This window comes from Uloborus diversus, chromosome 1 (genome assembly GCF_026930045.1).
Source record: "Uloborus diversus isolate 005 chromosome 1, Udiv.v.3.1, whole genome shotgun sequence".
NCBI classification, from domain to species: domain Eukaryota; kingdom Metazoa; phylum Arthropoda; class Arachnida; order Araneae; family Uloboridae; genus Uloborus; species Uloborus diversus.
In genome coordinates this window covers 56,264,586-56,279,582 of record NC_072731.1, presented here as the reverse complement: position 1 = coordinate 56,279,582, position 14,997 = coordinate 56,264,586, and the positions used below count along the sequence as shown (strand labels likewise).

Genomic DNA, 14,997 nt, shown 5'->3' with positions numbered 1-14,997 from the left:
ATATTCCGGAGTTTACTGTATTTAACATTTTTAATTAAACCAAAAAAGGTGCCAGTCAAAGACATTCACAAATTCTAAAAACATCAAAATAACATAGTATGCATTTCAGTTGCATGTTTTAAAAGTTATTTAATTGGAAACAGCCTGTACCTCAATTTTAACATGAGCGTATGAAATTTGCATGTTTTCCATTGCTTATCTCTCTTTTGTTTCCTAGATTATATTAGAAGCACTGAAGAAATGCTCTCCAAAAGATGATGTACTTGTCATGTTGCATTGTATAAGGACATGTTTAAAGTCTCCATCTTTATATGGGTTGCTCATTGCTGATGGAGCTGTTTTGGTAAGCTAAAACAATTTGTTTTACAAATCCTGGTGTTAAGTTTGACTTAAATTAAATAGACAACTTATTTAAACTTTTTAGAAAACAATTAGTCCTTTGGTTAACGAATAAATATAGATAGACACAGATAGCAATAAATCATTCATTTAGAGAGATTTCTGTGCGAAAACTTTGGTACCTTTAAATATTTATTGTAAGATTTCCAAGCTAAATATGACAAATGTAGAAAATCTATGCTAGAATGTGCAAAATTCCATTCCTTGCTACATTCAGTGATAAAATGTCAAAAATCTTCTTTTTGTACTAAGCACCCGAAATTGATATTTTCAACAATTAGTTTTTCTCTTTAGCATAATATCTACAATTTTGCATGCTGTTATATCACTAAACAAAATTCGTTTTATTTATTTATTTTTAAAGAAGAAGAGGACTAAAAATAGAAAAGATGTGTAATTACAGAAAACACTAATATTTTAAACTTCTGAGCTTGATTTTTACTTGCTTTTATTAAAAGGAGGTATTGTATTCGCAAAAAAAATTTGCACTCAAAAACCGGCCTTAATTTCCATTGTGCTCACCTCCGATTGAATTTTTTTTTTTTTTCGACCCGATCACACGTGGATATATGCCTAGGAACGTACAGACACCCAAAATATCCATTTTGACGATCCCCGAGTTAATTATAACGAGTTTTCCCGTGATGTTCATATGTATGTGCTTATGTATCTTGCATAACTCAAAAACGGTGTGTCCTAGAAAGGTGAAATTTGATATGTAGACTCCTAGTGAGGTCTAGTAGTGCACCTTCCCTTTTAATTGCATTTGGATGTTCCTAAGGGGGTCTTTTGCACCTTTTTGGGGGGAAATCATTGTTAATTTCAATGCCAACTCAAGTGGTGTTATAATTTGTCAAACACTTGGCGATATATCGCCAAGCTTTTGGCTGCCAAGTTTAGTCGCCAACATGGCAAAAAATGTGGCGATTTAAGTCTGGTTCTAATTTGGCCAATGTTGGTGATATTTAAAGAGTTAACCACTGAATCACTTTAAATTGCCAATAATGGGGAAATTAATCTGTGTAAAACGTTTTTTTTTACCTTGGCTTGCAAGAAGCTAGAGGTTCCTTGCTTACTCCAAGGCACTATTATCATTAAATTGGCGTAAAAGGAAGTCATGTGATGCACTTATCAGCTCGTTTTGTAATGTAGGTAGTTAGAGCTCCACTGACACTGATTTCGTCTCCCGTAAATACGTGAAATTGATTTTAAAGTAAATTGTTTATTTTTCTGCAAGAATCAGTTTGTTTTCAGATGGAATTTTTTTATTGTATGATGCTTAAGTTATGCCTCCGTTACACTTATTAGTTATTTTGATTACAAGTTCAACTTTTCTCTCATTTCATTAGCCAAAAAGAGTTTTTTTTTTTTTTTTTTTTTTTGAATTCTTCTACGAATTTTCTTGTAGTTTGATGACAGATACCAAAATTTCTATCTAATTCTATAAAGTGTAATAGAAGCAGAACTTAGTGAAAACAAGTAGTGAACATTGTTTTTCTAGAATTGTGCTGCTGAGCAGCAGTAAATGAAACGAACTAGTAGTCAACATCATTACTTGTGAACATGGTTATTGAGAATCAAAAATAAGGTTTTTTCCGTTTGTACTAGGATTTTTATTCATAATTGAACAGTGGCGGCTCGTGGGAGTGGCCAGAGGAGACCTGGGCCCCCTCATCTCTTTTCAGACATTAATTTATAACTTTTTATTTATTTTCCTTTTTGTGTGTATGTGTGTGTTTATGCGTATGTGCTTGAAATTAAAGGAAAAAAAGTGTACAGTGTTTTGATGTGTATAATCCGTGGAATAACTGTTCAAAAAGTGAAATGTTAATGAGGTACGGATTATACGCTGCTGCACATTATCAGTGTGTGTGAATGTTTTTTCCTCAACGCCAACGCATTTAACCTCAATATTTCAGAATTCACCAAGCTCGTTACCTTGCCTGTATGTTGTTTATTTTACATAGCTTGAGTGTTCTTACGCGATTCAGGCTATGTAAAGTAAACAACATGCAGTAAAAGAAGAAGCCTTCATTTGCAAAAGATTAGACCATATGCTCCTTTCTTTACTCTTTGTCTTCAATTAATTAGTGTACTATAATGGCAATTTAGAGCAGGAATCATTATTTTGTAAATTAGTCAAACCTCCATATATCGAACTTCCATATATCAAAATTTTCTATGTTCATTACATAGAAAAATTGTTTCTATAGATCAAAAAAATCTCTATACATCAGTTTTTTTTTTTTTTTTTTTTTTTTTTGAGACATTCGTAGATTTTTTTTTTTTTCCACTTTAGACTTTTTTCTCATGAAAATTATTCATGCAATCAATTTCTCATGCATATTTTTTGGTAATGTAACTTGTTATAAAACAATTTTATTGAACAGAGAATAAAAGTTCTGTATTAGAGAATAAAAGTTCTGATTTTTTTATCAACATCTATGATATTTTTTAAATACATATTTCAGTGTATGAAGTGGGGTATTATGACATCACAATCCTATTCATTAATGTAATATTTTTTACTTCATACATATAGGTCTTATTATAAATTTAAATCTTATTGCAGATTGCTTACCTGTTTGCCAGTCTGGAACTCTTAACCAAAATTCATCAATTTGAGCCTGTGAATGTACTTGCCCTAAATATAGCAAAGTCCTTAGCAAGTACTGTAATGGAGCTTTCAAATAGTGTTTCACTCTCCAGTGACATTTCCAAGGTATAATTCTTTTTTTTTTCTTGATTTCAAATTTTTATACTAACTATAAAGAAATATCTTATAGGTTTTTGCCTTTCTTGTTTATTCAATGTATTTTAATGTTTATGGACTTAAAATTACCTAAAACATCGTTTACACTTAACCAACCGTTTTCTTAAGATAAAGTTAAAGTTTTTGTAGAAGGTGTCCTTGACCAATGAGAAATAACGGGAAAAGGTGGAGCTGCATGAATAATAAATTTTGTGTGCAAGGAAATGTTTTTAGTGTATATCAGTACAAATTTAACCAATTATGTATGGCGGTGTATTACACGTATTTCTGCTTTAGTCCTGGCTAGTGGGCGGTAATTTACTGAATACAATTATGTATTTGCTAAAGACATATTGTCACTTCAGAGCAACAGTAGGATATCTTAGTGTTATTCCTGGGATTAGATGCCTTAGTGTTTCTCTGCGAAGACTATATGCTAAACCATGATGCATTATCTTTACACTGCTTCTCAAATGATTGATTTCAAATTTATAAAATTCAAAATTATATTTTTGTACATTTGTTACTAGGATCTCTAAGAACTCTAAGGAAAATGCCTAGTAGACCATAGAACACCCTGCTTTTTCTCCTAGTAGAAAAAAGATAGGGTGCTTTAAAGTGCTTTATTTGGATTTCAATTTTGAAGTGGGTCTGAATTAAATTACTGATTAATTCTGCTGTTGTATATTCATGGTATGAGATTTTCATTGACGTAGGCAATGGTAAATCTGCTAGTTTATTTATATGTATAAATTCAATTTCATTGCAGATTAATATTTTATGCATTAATACATTATTCACTTGTGCATTTTACATGCTTCTTGACATCTTTCTAAAACTGTAACTAAGAAACTTTTTATGAACTAAATTTTCAGCATTGCTTTATTATAAAACTAATGTGTTGTTATTTTTACAGCTCTCTATTTTTAATAACAATTTACGAGAAATAGCTACTTTTATGCATATTGCCACTGGAGACAAAGACATGGAATTGTTGAGTGAGAAGATATCATCAAATATATTCAATAGCATAGAAACAAAAGACTTTGAAAGTCTTTTAACAGTCACTGAACATACCCATAATAAACCAAAGCGAAATGCAAGTGTTTTGAAATTTTTTCGTATTCTTCAAAGACTTCTCTCTGAAAAGGTAGACATTTTATTTCATAATCTACTAGAAACATTTACTCCTTCTGTAATTGCAGATTATGTTTTATATGTAATACGATAGTAATGTCTATTGTGATTTTATAATTTTATGCTCAGTTAAATTTCATAGATATACTGAGGGTATAAATTTCAAGCATCAAAATTTCAAGGACGTGTAAAGTGCACACAGGGTTCTAATTACCTATCAGGCCAACCAAGTAGTGGCCTAGGGCCTCTGATCTTTGTGAGGCCACGAATGGTTAAAAGGTTTTAAGCTTTAATCTTAGAAAATTTGGCAGATGTCTCCACTGTTCATTAACATTTTATCAAACCATTTGTTTTCTTTAATACAAATTCATTTATAAAAAATTAAAAAAATAAAATTTTGGCTGAATCCTTTTTTTAATTTAATATCATTTGACTGCAATCGGCAAAAGCTGCAGGTACACAAGTACACCACTTTAAAAAAATATTCAAGCTCATATATTATATAGAATTCTCACAATTCTCAGTCCCACTAAAAATTCCTAAATTTTCTTTAAAAATTTCAGCTCCTAAAATTCCTAAAATTGTGCTAAAATTCTGTTGGTGTTACTTAAAAAATTTGAAAACTTCACAGTGATCTCTTAAGGAGAATTTAAGTGATCTTTTAGGAGGAGGGGACCCTTCACAAAATATTTTATCGCAAAACAAACTTTGGATTTTAATATATTTAATCTAATGAAGAGACAGTTCAAAATATTTTGTTGAAAATCAGACCCTTCACAATATCTTTCATAACAGACCGTTTACAAAATTCTTCCTCTGAAAAAACAAATCATTTAATGTTTAAAGCAGATCTTTTACAACTCTACTTGAATGAAACATACAATGGCTGAAGTTTTTAGCATTTTATCTTTCTTACACCCCTACCCCGATCATTTACAGATTTCAGAAGCCATTTATATTCTCTTCTGTAAAACTCCCTCATTTTTATTTACTCTGTAATTTTCACGTTTGGACATCAATTATTTTATTATTACCATTAGTTTGAACCTTGCTTAGTTTTCTTTGGACTGTAGAGGACTTGTAAACTCATCAGTTTCTCAAGTTAGTTCAAAAATGTCAATCCTATTTCTCTTGAATCGATTCAAACCATTCTTAAATGTTAGCATTAATTTTTATCAGGTTGTATCTTTGGTTTATAAAGATGTTGAAAAATTATATTTTATCTAAAACGTTGATTAGGTTGCTTGCAATAGCGTTAGAATCAAGAAATCAGAGATTTCAGCAGGTCTAGTGCAACTTAGGGCAAATGTCGAAAAATGTTGTGAGTAGCACAAGTCAAGGATTTCTTTTCTTTATTTTCATTGCCCCTTTCAAAATTTTGTTTGGTATGGCAACTATGATATTAATTGTTCCAACAGTTCTTAAACATTTCTTCTCAACAATTTTTTCATTGCCATTCACATACTTTTTGTGCTTTAAAAAATGCATTAACTTATCACATCTTATTTCTTGATATTTTTAGCCGGTATGCATAAAATTGCAGCCCTTTTATTAAATACTCAAAACTGTTAATGCTATTTAAAGATCACAATATTCTTGGGGAATGGGGTGGCAAAATTGAAAAGCAAGTATGGGCTTTGCTAATAAATATTAGATAGTTTTAGTACATTATCGGTTACAAATCAAATAATTGTTGTGAGTCTGAAGAACTTCATGCATAGGAACATTTTTTGGGAATTGATGTAATGTGCATTACGAGCAGATAGTAGAATTTATAAAGATGTAACATTACTGAATAAAATATGAAAATCATTTTACAATTAAGGTTTTCCCAAGTTTACCTACTTGCATTGGAAAATCAAAGTTTCATTTGTATCATCTCTTTGTCACGGTATTGTTGATTGCTAAAAGGCAGTGAAGGATTATCAAAAATCACACAATAAGTACATTAAGTCAATAGGTGTAAGTTTTTCTTTTAACCTTAGGCCTACAGCTATAAAGATGAATCTCACCGGCCAGAGCATATATATATATATATATATATATATATATATATATATAATTTATTTTTAATTTTCTAAATAGCATTTGAAACTGTGGAAGAGAAGAAAAATACAAACTAAAAATTGTTGTCGCTTCAAAGGGAGTCGTAACATAAAACATAACGGGCTGCATGGGTCAACTACGTAATCCGTAGGTTCCGCACTAACTGTATTAATAGTTGAAAAGAAAAATGACAAAGATTAAACTTGAAAAGGAATCAACTACCTGAGGAGGGGGGGGGGGGGCTAGATTTGTAGATTTGTTGAAATAATAAAAATATTAATGAGTTTAAAAAAATGAAAGTTTAGCTCTTTGTCAATTAAAAGAAGGTACGAAAAAACTAGAAAAACGCTGTGCGCAAGTCGATATGGAAATGACTTTTGAACAGAATGTAACCTCTGTAGGAGCTGGTCAATTGCAAAAACTTGGAATTGCACATCTTTAAAAGTGAAAAGAGCAAATTTTGAAAAGATAACTACAAATTCAAGTGCTTTCTGGCTGTTTAATATACATTAGTTTAAAAAATTATTATTACTCTTTTGTTTTGACTCTTTTTTTGTGAAAGTACTATAAGGGATAAAATGTATTTTCGGTATGATTAGTCAGTTCTCAGTTGTTATGTAATTAACTATGATCAGGCTACTTGTTTGTAATCAAACAAAATTTTTAATAACCCCTAAAATTTTAATAAAATTTTGCCGAAGAATTCCTAAAATTCACCTAAAATTTTGAAAAAGTCTACTGACCTGACTATCCTAAATACTGCCATACAATTAATTTATAAATACTGGTTGCTATATTTTTATTGAAGTCAGTTTGGAAAACTAAATTATATCCCCCTGAGATAGCATAAGAAATAGGCTTGCACTGGAATACATTTTTCAATGTGCCCACAGAAACAGAATCTATTGATTTAAAAAAAAAAATTATGTGGTAATTATTTTATCCTTTTTATCATACTTTATTGTGATAATTCATGGGTCTCCTCTAGAGTGCTTCGTTTTGCACTTTTTTTCCGGAACAAAATGCAATACCTGCCAAAATGGGCCAACCTCTATGCGAATCAGCACAAAGAAAAGAAAAAAAGTTGAAAACAAGGGAAATTAAATAAATGCCAAATAAAAAGAAGAGGCTGCTTTCAGATTGATTTTTGCAGAGTTGGAAATCTCAAAGTTACAAGTACCAGATCTACAAAATAACACTAAATAGATTCCTTTCCACTGCAAAATCCAAAGAATGTAAACTTTGAAGCGGCAGTCAAAATTTTAAAGAAAAAAGAAAAGAAAGTATAAAATCCATCCAATGTCTGTTGTAAAAGAAAATTACTGCATTGCAAAGCAAAAGAAAAGTGCAAAAAAATTTTTTAGTAAGTACAATATTCAATACAAAAGACAAAAAATAAAAAAACTAAGCAGGGGTTTCGTCCGCATTGCTAAATCCGAACGGATGAAGGGTAGCGCAAAGCTTCAAATAGATCACCAAGTGCCAAGTGGGAAAACGTAAATTGGGGAGCAAGGTTAAAAGCATATTTTAAAAAAATATACAGTTACTCAATGAACTAGTGAAAAAAATGTTTTTCCTTTTGTAATAATGTTTTTTGTTTTTAGCATTAATTTCATTTATAGCACGTTCTATGCTAACAATGTTTTATAAATTTGATTCTTGGTTTAGTTGTAAATTGGTTTCTTGGTTGCCATTTGCAACCAAGTTTTAGTTTTTATGCTTTGAAATGGTTTGATCAGCTGTGGGAACATCCTCCATTATTTCTTCTTCATTTTTATCAGCTTCATCACTATCATCAGCTGTGGCTATTAAATCCTATATTGAAATTATTCCTGATGTGATGAAACGATACATTTGTTATCAACTTCTGGAAGATTTTCAAGAAGAACGTTCTTGAACGATTTTCGTGAAGGAAGATTGGTTGTGAGAGGAGTTTGCTCTGATTGTTCAAGAGATACCAAGGAGAAAGAAAAGGCCACAACAACTTGAAGTTGCTGTAAAAAAAAAAAAAAATATTTTGAAAAAGAGTTTGCAAGTCTTTTGGATGAAAAATGATTTTGATCTGTTTGTAGAAAAAAAATATTAATTGGAATTTTTTTGAAAAATTCTAAGTTGTTCAATTTTTTAAAAAGCGTAACATAAAATCCGATATATTTTAGTATTATCAGTGTAGCAGTTCTCAAGAACCAGCCAAAAATGACATTGTAAGTGTGTGTGTACTTATGAAACCGATAGCGTAAATTCTACATTGCACTGCATAAGTTTTGAAATGTGGGAGTTATAAACAAATGTTTTCAAAATTTGTAAGAATGTCTTCTTATGTGAGGAAAAAAGGTCGGGTGATAGTGATTCAGAGAAAATTCAGATTTTTTGGTTCTTGGAAGGACTTATTCACGTAAGAGTCTCTTTAAGTGAATTTGAATACATTTCTGGTGTGAATTATATTATTTCATTGTAATGGGAAATCCCTTTTGTTTCGTTTTTGGTGTTCAGAGCTTTGTGTAGTTAGTGTTTCAGTTTCTATGAATATGATTTTATTTTTTTACACCTATATATTTAGGGTATAAATAGTGAGAATGTGAACTTTTGAAATTTCCCTCTGGTTGGAACGGAGTGAAAAATAATAAGAAGAAAAGGGGAAAAAATGTTTTGATGACATTGTTTAATGCAGTGTCATTTAGTGCATTGTTATAAATATGAGCTTTAGTAGTTCTTTCATGTCAATTAATTAACATGTTAACTGACCGAAATTGATAATGTATGATTGATACTTGACTTTTTACTTCTCGAAAAGTTTTTTGAACTATTTTAACTGCTAATAATTTCAAATCCTTTCAGTAATTTTCACTCCTAAATAATCCGCATTGCATATTGCTTAAGGACTTCAGAGTTCGATCCTAAACATATTGTTTCGGGACTTTGATCTTCGAGCTCAAGCTTTTTTAACTTAAAAATCTATAATTTACCACTTTTAAGTCATACATGTAATATTAAACTAAAATTGTTGTCACTTCCCCATTATGAATTTTAGCAACAATAGTAATGTAGTTCATGATGTTTGGTTCAGCTATTTGTTACAGTCAAACCTCGTTAGCGCAAAATTAAATCTCTTTATGGAAAAGATTGCTTTACATGAAATACTTGTTTGGTCCTATGAGTTCATGATTGCTTTATAATTTATCGAATAACGTGAAATCGGGTTAACACAGAAGAATATTTGTATTTTCGTGAATTTTATGTTAATGAGGTTCGTCTGTATAACAAACTTCTGACATTGTTTGTAGAGTGTTACATCAGTGAAACTGCTGAAATGCAGTAAAAAATGACATTTTCAGCTACTTAAAATATTTATTTAGTTATCTATTTTTGAATTTGGTTTGGATAGTCTTTATATAAAACACTGAAGACAGAACTTATCAAAATGTATGCTGGCATTTTTAAATTATTGATAAAATTTGAAAAATATACAACTTATTTTCAATTAGTTTTTTTTTTTTTTTTTTTTTTGAGATAGTTGTCTAGTTACATGTCCTTTATCAATATTTTACCCTTTCAATTATTTATTATATCAAAAATTTATTGTATTTACAGCCTTCAGTGTTTCACTTATGCAATCCTTGTTTCAAAATTTCAGGCAAATACAAATTTTGCTCCAGAAGTTGTTGGTGCTACTTTAATGAAAAATTTGATGATGACATGCCTTTCTGAATGCAAGTATGAAATATTTACCAACAGTTATCTTTCTTAAATATACTTTTTATAGGAACACAAAATATTTAGTTTTTAGTTTACAAAGTAGTTATAAGTTTTACAGAGAATTTCAAAATCGGAAAATGTATATGTAATATATATTGTATTGATTAAAAGCTTTATATATATATTAATCTCTTATTTTTAAAGTTTTTTGTACATCTTTTAACTACTGACTTCTAAATCAAGCAGAATTTGATTTTATACAATTTTCTTTTAGAATTCCAGTATCTACTGGCAAAATATTCCCACACTTCAAGAATTTGAAAGTTTTTTTTTTTTTTGAATTTATTTTTAAATTGTTGTTTCATTTGCTGTGATTGTGTTATATTCATTAAGATTTTTTCAACCATTATGTGCTTTAATTACAAAGACTTTTGATTGAAAACTAAATGAAATTGTTTGAAGGATACATTTGTTTTGAGAAAAAGGAAGACTTTTTAATGGATGACTAAAGATCAGCAGTTTGCTACTATGTTTGAGGTAGCAAATAAATGCCACACATATCAAATTTTAAAAAATTGTTTTCTAAAATATAAATACTCAGCTTTAATAAAGTACAAAACATCTAAAAGCTACAACAAGAAGTTATTTCAAGGCTGCAGTGGGAGCTTCTTCAGTGCTAAAATGGTTTTCTCTTTAGCAACGCTAAGATTTTGAATGAGATTGTTTGCTGTTTTTTTTTTTTTCCAAATATATTGAAGAATACTCATCAAGCATACAACTAAGATAAGACCCTTTAACGTTTTCTGTAAGTTTTTTAACTTTTGCTATGAAAGAAATGCTGTAAGGAAAAAAATTTTTTTTTGGTCCTTCAACTTCATTGCAAATTGAGTGGGATTGTTGTTAACATCTTAATCTTCACAAATATTTCTCTCTCTCTCTCTGATGTAAGATTGATTTTTTTTCTTTTCATTTCAGATCTGGTTTTTATCCTTTCAAGTTTTTATCTGTGATGTGTGCTGTATCAGGTCTAGATATTCCTCTTCAAATTACTGCAAATTCATGCTGCTGCTTTTTATTCAAAGTAAGATTTTTCTTTATCATATACATTACATTTAAAATCTTACTTGATGATTTTTTGCCGTAAAACCTTGCTTATCCAGTCATTATTTATTTAGATCTCCAGGTTAACAGCATCAAGTTTTTACCTTTTTTGAAAAGTTCATGTTCATTTGATAATTTCAAATTGTTGTAGCAAAAACTTAACTATAAGTACACTAAACATTCACTTTTCTCTTGATCAATTTGTAATAAAGCATTTGTGCAGCCTTTCTTCATTCAAACATCACACGGATTTGAAACAGAAGAAATTGGTCTAATTCTAATCTTTTTCATATAATTGGTTACAAAATTATATGAAAAATTGTTTTCATATTTTTAATGTCTTATAAATAATTATATTTAATGTTGTTACAAAACATGTTTTTTTTTATCGTAATAAATGGTAAGTCTGTTTATTTAAAGATTTGCTGTGCTTATCACCCATATGTATTATCCAAATTTTCGACTAGAAACTGTAACTACACATGTTAGATAAAAAAAATAAATTAGTTAAAATGCAAATACACAATGAACAATGTTTAATGGCTAGAGCCAGACCAACTCAACGCAAAATATCTGAATCTGCTAAAAACTGCCACAAGGTGAGTTCTGCTAATTTATAGAATTTAACTCTCAGATCACTTCTGTTTCTATGAATGTTTTCCAGAACCATCATCTCAAGTTTTTTGTCAATAGTAGTTTAAATGCAACATTCTAAAATGCTTTGCTGGCTATAAAATAAAAGATAATTTCTTATTATGTTTATGGTTGGATAAATGCAACTTCAAGAGTTAGCATAAAATTTTGAAAAACATTTAAAACAACTGGTTTGTTCCAAATATCAATTCGGGTGGAACTTTTTATTATCACAGATATACTTAATACTCAGCTTTATGGAATAAATGATAATTGAATTCTCATGTCACGTTAGCACCAATTCCGTTGCCTTATATTTTATTTGTTGACACATAAATCAAGAACTTCGTTTTACTCATAGGGGAAACCCGGGCAACGTGAACACCTTAAGCTTTTCTTGATTATTGTCGTTTAGTTATAACTTTAGAAATTGCAACAAATGTTTATAATCATTCTTCATTTAATGAATTTGTGTAATGCAATCACAGTTGTCCTTAATATTAATTACACTATTAGATATAAGGCCAGTTTTCAACAATGGCAAAAATATCCACTTTGCCCAACACACCGGGTAAAGTGGATTCGTTATTAGGGCAAAGCAAACAGCAACATTATTTTTTCATGAAACTAAACATTAAAAATAAAATAAAAATCGAAAGTTAAAGGAACATATCCAAAAAAACATTTTTTTTGCCATAATGCTAATTATTGTAGTTATTGCAAACAAAGAAATTAAACTTTAAATAAAATAAACATTGAAAATAAAAGGAACATATTTAAAGACATTTTTTTGCTGCAGTGCTAATTATTGTTGTTATTACAAAGAAACTGAATTTAAGAATAAAAAAAGCATTGAAAATTAAAAGCTCATATTAAGAAGCATTTTTCGACAATACTAATTATTGTAGTAATTATTGTAATAAGCAAAGAAATTCAAAAAAAAAAAAATCATTATCCAAAATTTAGGAGCATATTCAAAAAAAGACATTTTTCTGCTACAATACTAATCATTTCAGTTATCACAAACAAAATCATTACCATTTTCAAATGCTGACACTCGACGACACCACTGAGTACAAATACGACATAGTATCCTGTTTTCCATTGGCTGATCATTTTCTTCAATGAACATTTCATCACTGAAAATGCACCTTACATCATCAAATTTCTTTACTTCCTTCTTCTTATAATTCTTTTATGCAGTCCTATGTTTTGTAGCGGGGATTTTTGATTAGTCTTTTTGGTACTTGATCTTTTTAATAGTCTTCTGAGAAGCTTTAGTCGAAACATCATCTAGTGACTTCATGACAGTTTTTTTCAATTTTTCAAATTTTTGTCTCTGATTGTTCTTTACTGGAGTACTTGTCTGGAGTGTAGATCTCTGTAGTTTTTGTTTACGTGTTGTTATTGATTTAACCGGCTGAGGAATAAATAGTAAAACTGAAGAACTGTAGTAGTTCTCAGAACATCCAGGTTTGGATGAAGCGGCAAGACCATCATTGCCTTGGACTTATTCTGTTGTTTCAGATCCCATTGGCGTATAAAGACTTTCTTCTATGGTAATATTGTCTTGAGATCTTAATATTGAAGGACTTCCAGGCTCGGATGAAGTGACTTGTCATGACCGGGCAAAGTGAATATGGTATTCACTTTGCCCAATCTGCTTTGCCCTTCAAGTACATTTTTGAGGTTACTAAAAATTACTAAAAAACCAGAGCATCTAAACTCGTCGTCTACGGATAGTTGAAAGCTACGTAATCGTACATCAAATCCTACTCATAACAAAAAACATGTCACAAATCGTATTAAAGTTATAAATGAAACACTAACCTCTGTAAACTAATATTGTTTTTTCCAAAACATACTTTGTTCGCTCACTAGCGTCGCATGAGGTGAACTCGTCCCGACGTGTTTGCCGCACACGGAGCGGCAACAGGCGACTGTTGCTATGACAACGCGGCTGCCGGTCAACTAATTATTTGGGAGTTATAGGCAAAATTCGCTTTGCCCGGGGTATCCACTTTAGCCAGGTTTCCTCTACATGTTTGTTGTTTCAAACAGTAAAAGTGCCAACAACACCTTTCATAGCAATTGAAAATATCTTTTAAATTGCACCAGGTGACACATTAATTTAAGTCTCTGTTGAAGAATATATAAATCTGATGTAGTCTTGATAAATGTTTCATATTCTGGTACTAATATAGTTGAGAGTGGTACATTGACAAAAGGTTCGTGATTTTTTTTTTTAAGTCAAAAAAGTTTTTTTAATTTAAGTTGGTTTTTTTATTAATTTATTTTTTAATATTCAAAAATTGATTACTCTGCATTTATATAAACATAATATACAAGGTGTCCACCCTATTGGTGGACCGATAGCTAATTTCTAAACTGTTAGAGATAAGCGTAAAATTCCAATTAAAAAATTCTTTAAATTCTGTAAAAAATTTAAATTTATGAAATTTTTGTCAAAAAATCAAATTTTGAAAAAATTACAAAATCTAACTTTTTGTACAGTCCCCCAGTCTTAGCAATTTGAAACAAAAAAAATTACTCTTTTACAATCAAAATTGACTTGACAGAGTTATGAAGTTTTGAAAAATCATGATTTTTGATTTTCAGAGATTTCAAGACGTCAGCGGAGATTTCAAGATGTCAGCAAGATAGCTTATAGAAGGATGTAATCGAATTGAAAAAGTGTGTTAATAGGTTTAAATTTATTTTGATTCTTGTTATCAGGGGGCAATGTTAATGGTTTAAAAGACTTAGCAAGGGCTATTTATAAGCTCAAAGTCTATTTATGCTTAAAAGGTGGGGGGGGGGGGGGGGGTGTATTGAAGTGGTTTGTTGCTTTGTTTTAAGAACATCTAATTTCTATCCCTCAAATATCATTAAATAAAGGGACTCTTTTTTTTTTTAATTCAAATCAAATATTATTTTTTAAACAGTTATATTCTCTTTTTTGTTTCAAAAAAATTTTTTGTTTAATGTCAAGGAATTTTTTGAGCAATCACGAGTTGCTTATTGTCCTTATTTGATCAAAGTTGATGTTTCTCTGATTTTTCAGATTGCCATGATGAATGTTGTTTTTATTATTTATTTAGTTAGTAAAATTTTTGTTGTCATAATTACAAATCATCTGCGGTTTGATTTTATTCATATTTTTTTCAGGACTTAACTCAAGCAGATTTTACATTAAAAAAAGGGTTTCTTTGTGAAAATTCCTTTTTTTCAGA

General features: G+C 29.9%; 1 protein-coding gene across 1 annotated transcript in view; it reads left to right on the top strand.

The window, feature by feature from the left end:
• LOC129229798 (uncharacterized) overlaps positions 1-14,997 on the top strand; it is a 124,386-nt gene that overhangs the window by 50,036 nt on the left and 59,353 nt on the right. Inside the window, exons 4-8 of the mRNA XM_054864178.1 lie at positions 218-343; positions 2,972-3,121; positions 4,068-4,301; positions 9,969-10,048; positions 11,006-11,111. Of these exons, the coding sequence (XP_054720153.1) occupies positions 218-343; positions 2,972-3,121; positions 4,068-4,301; positions 9,969-10,048; positions 11,006-11,111 (696 nt within the window). The remainder of the gene's footprint in view (positions 1-217; positions 344-2,971; positions 3,122-4,067; positions 4,302-9,968; positions 10,049-11,005; positions 11,112-14,997) is intronic.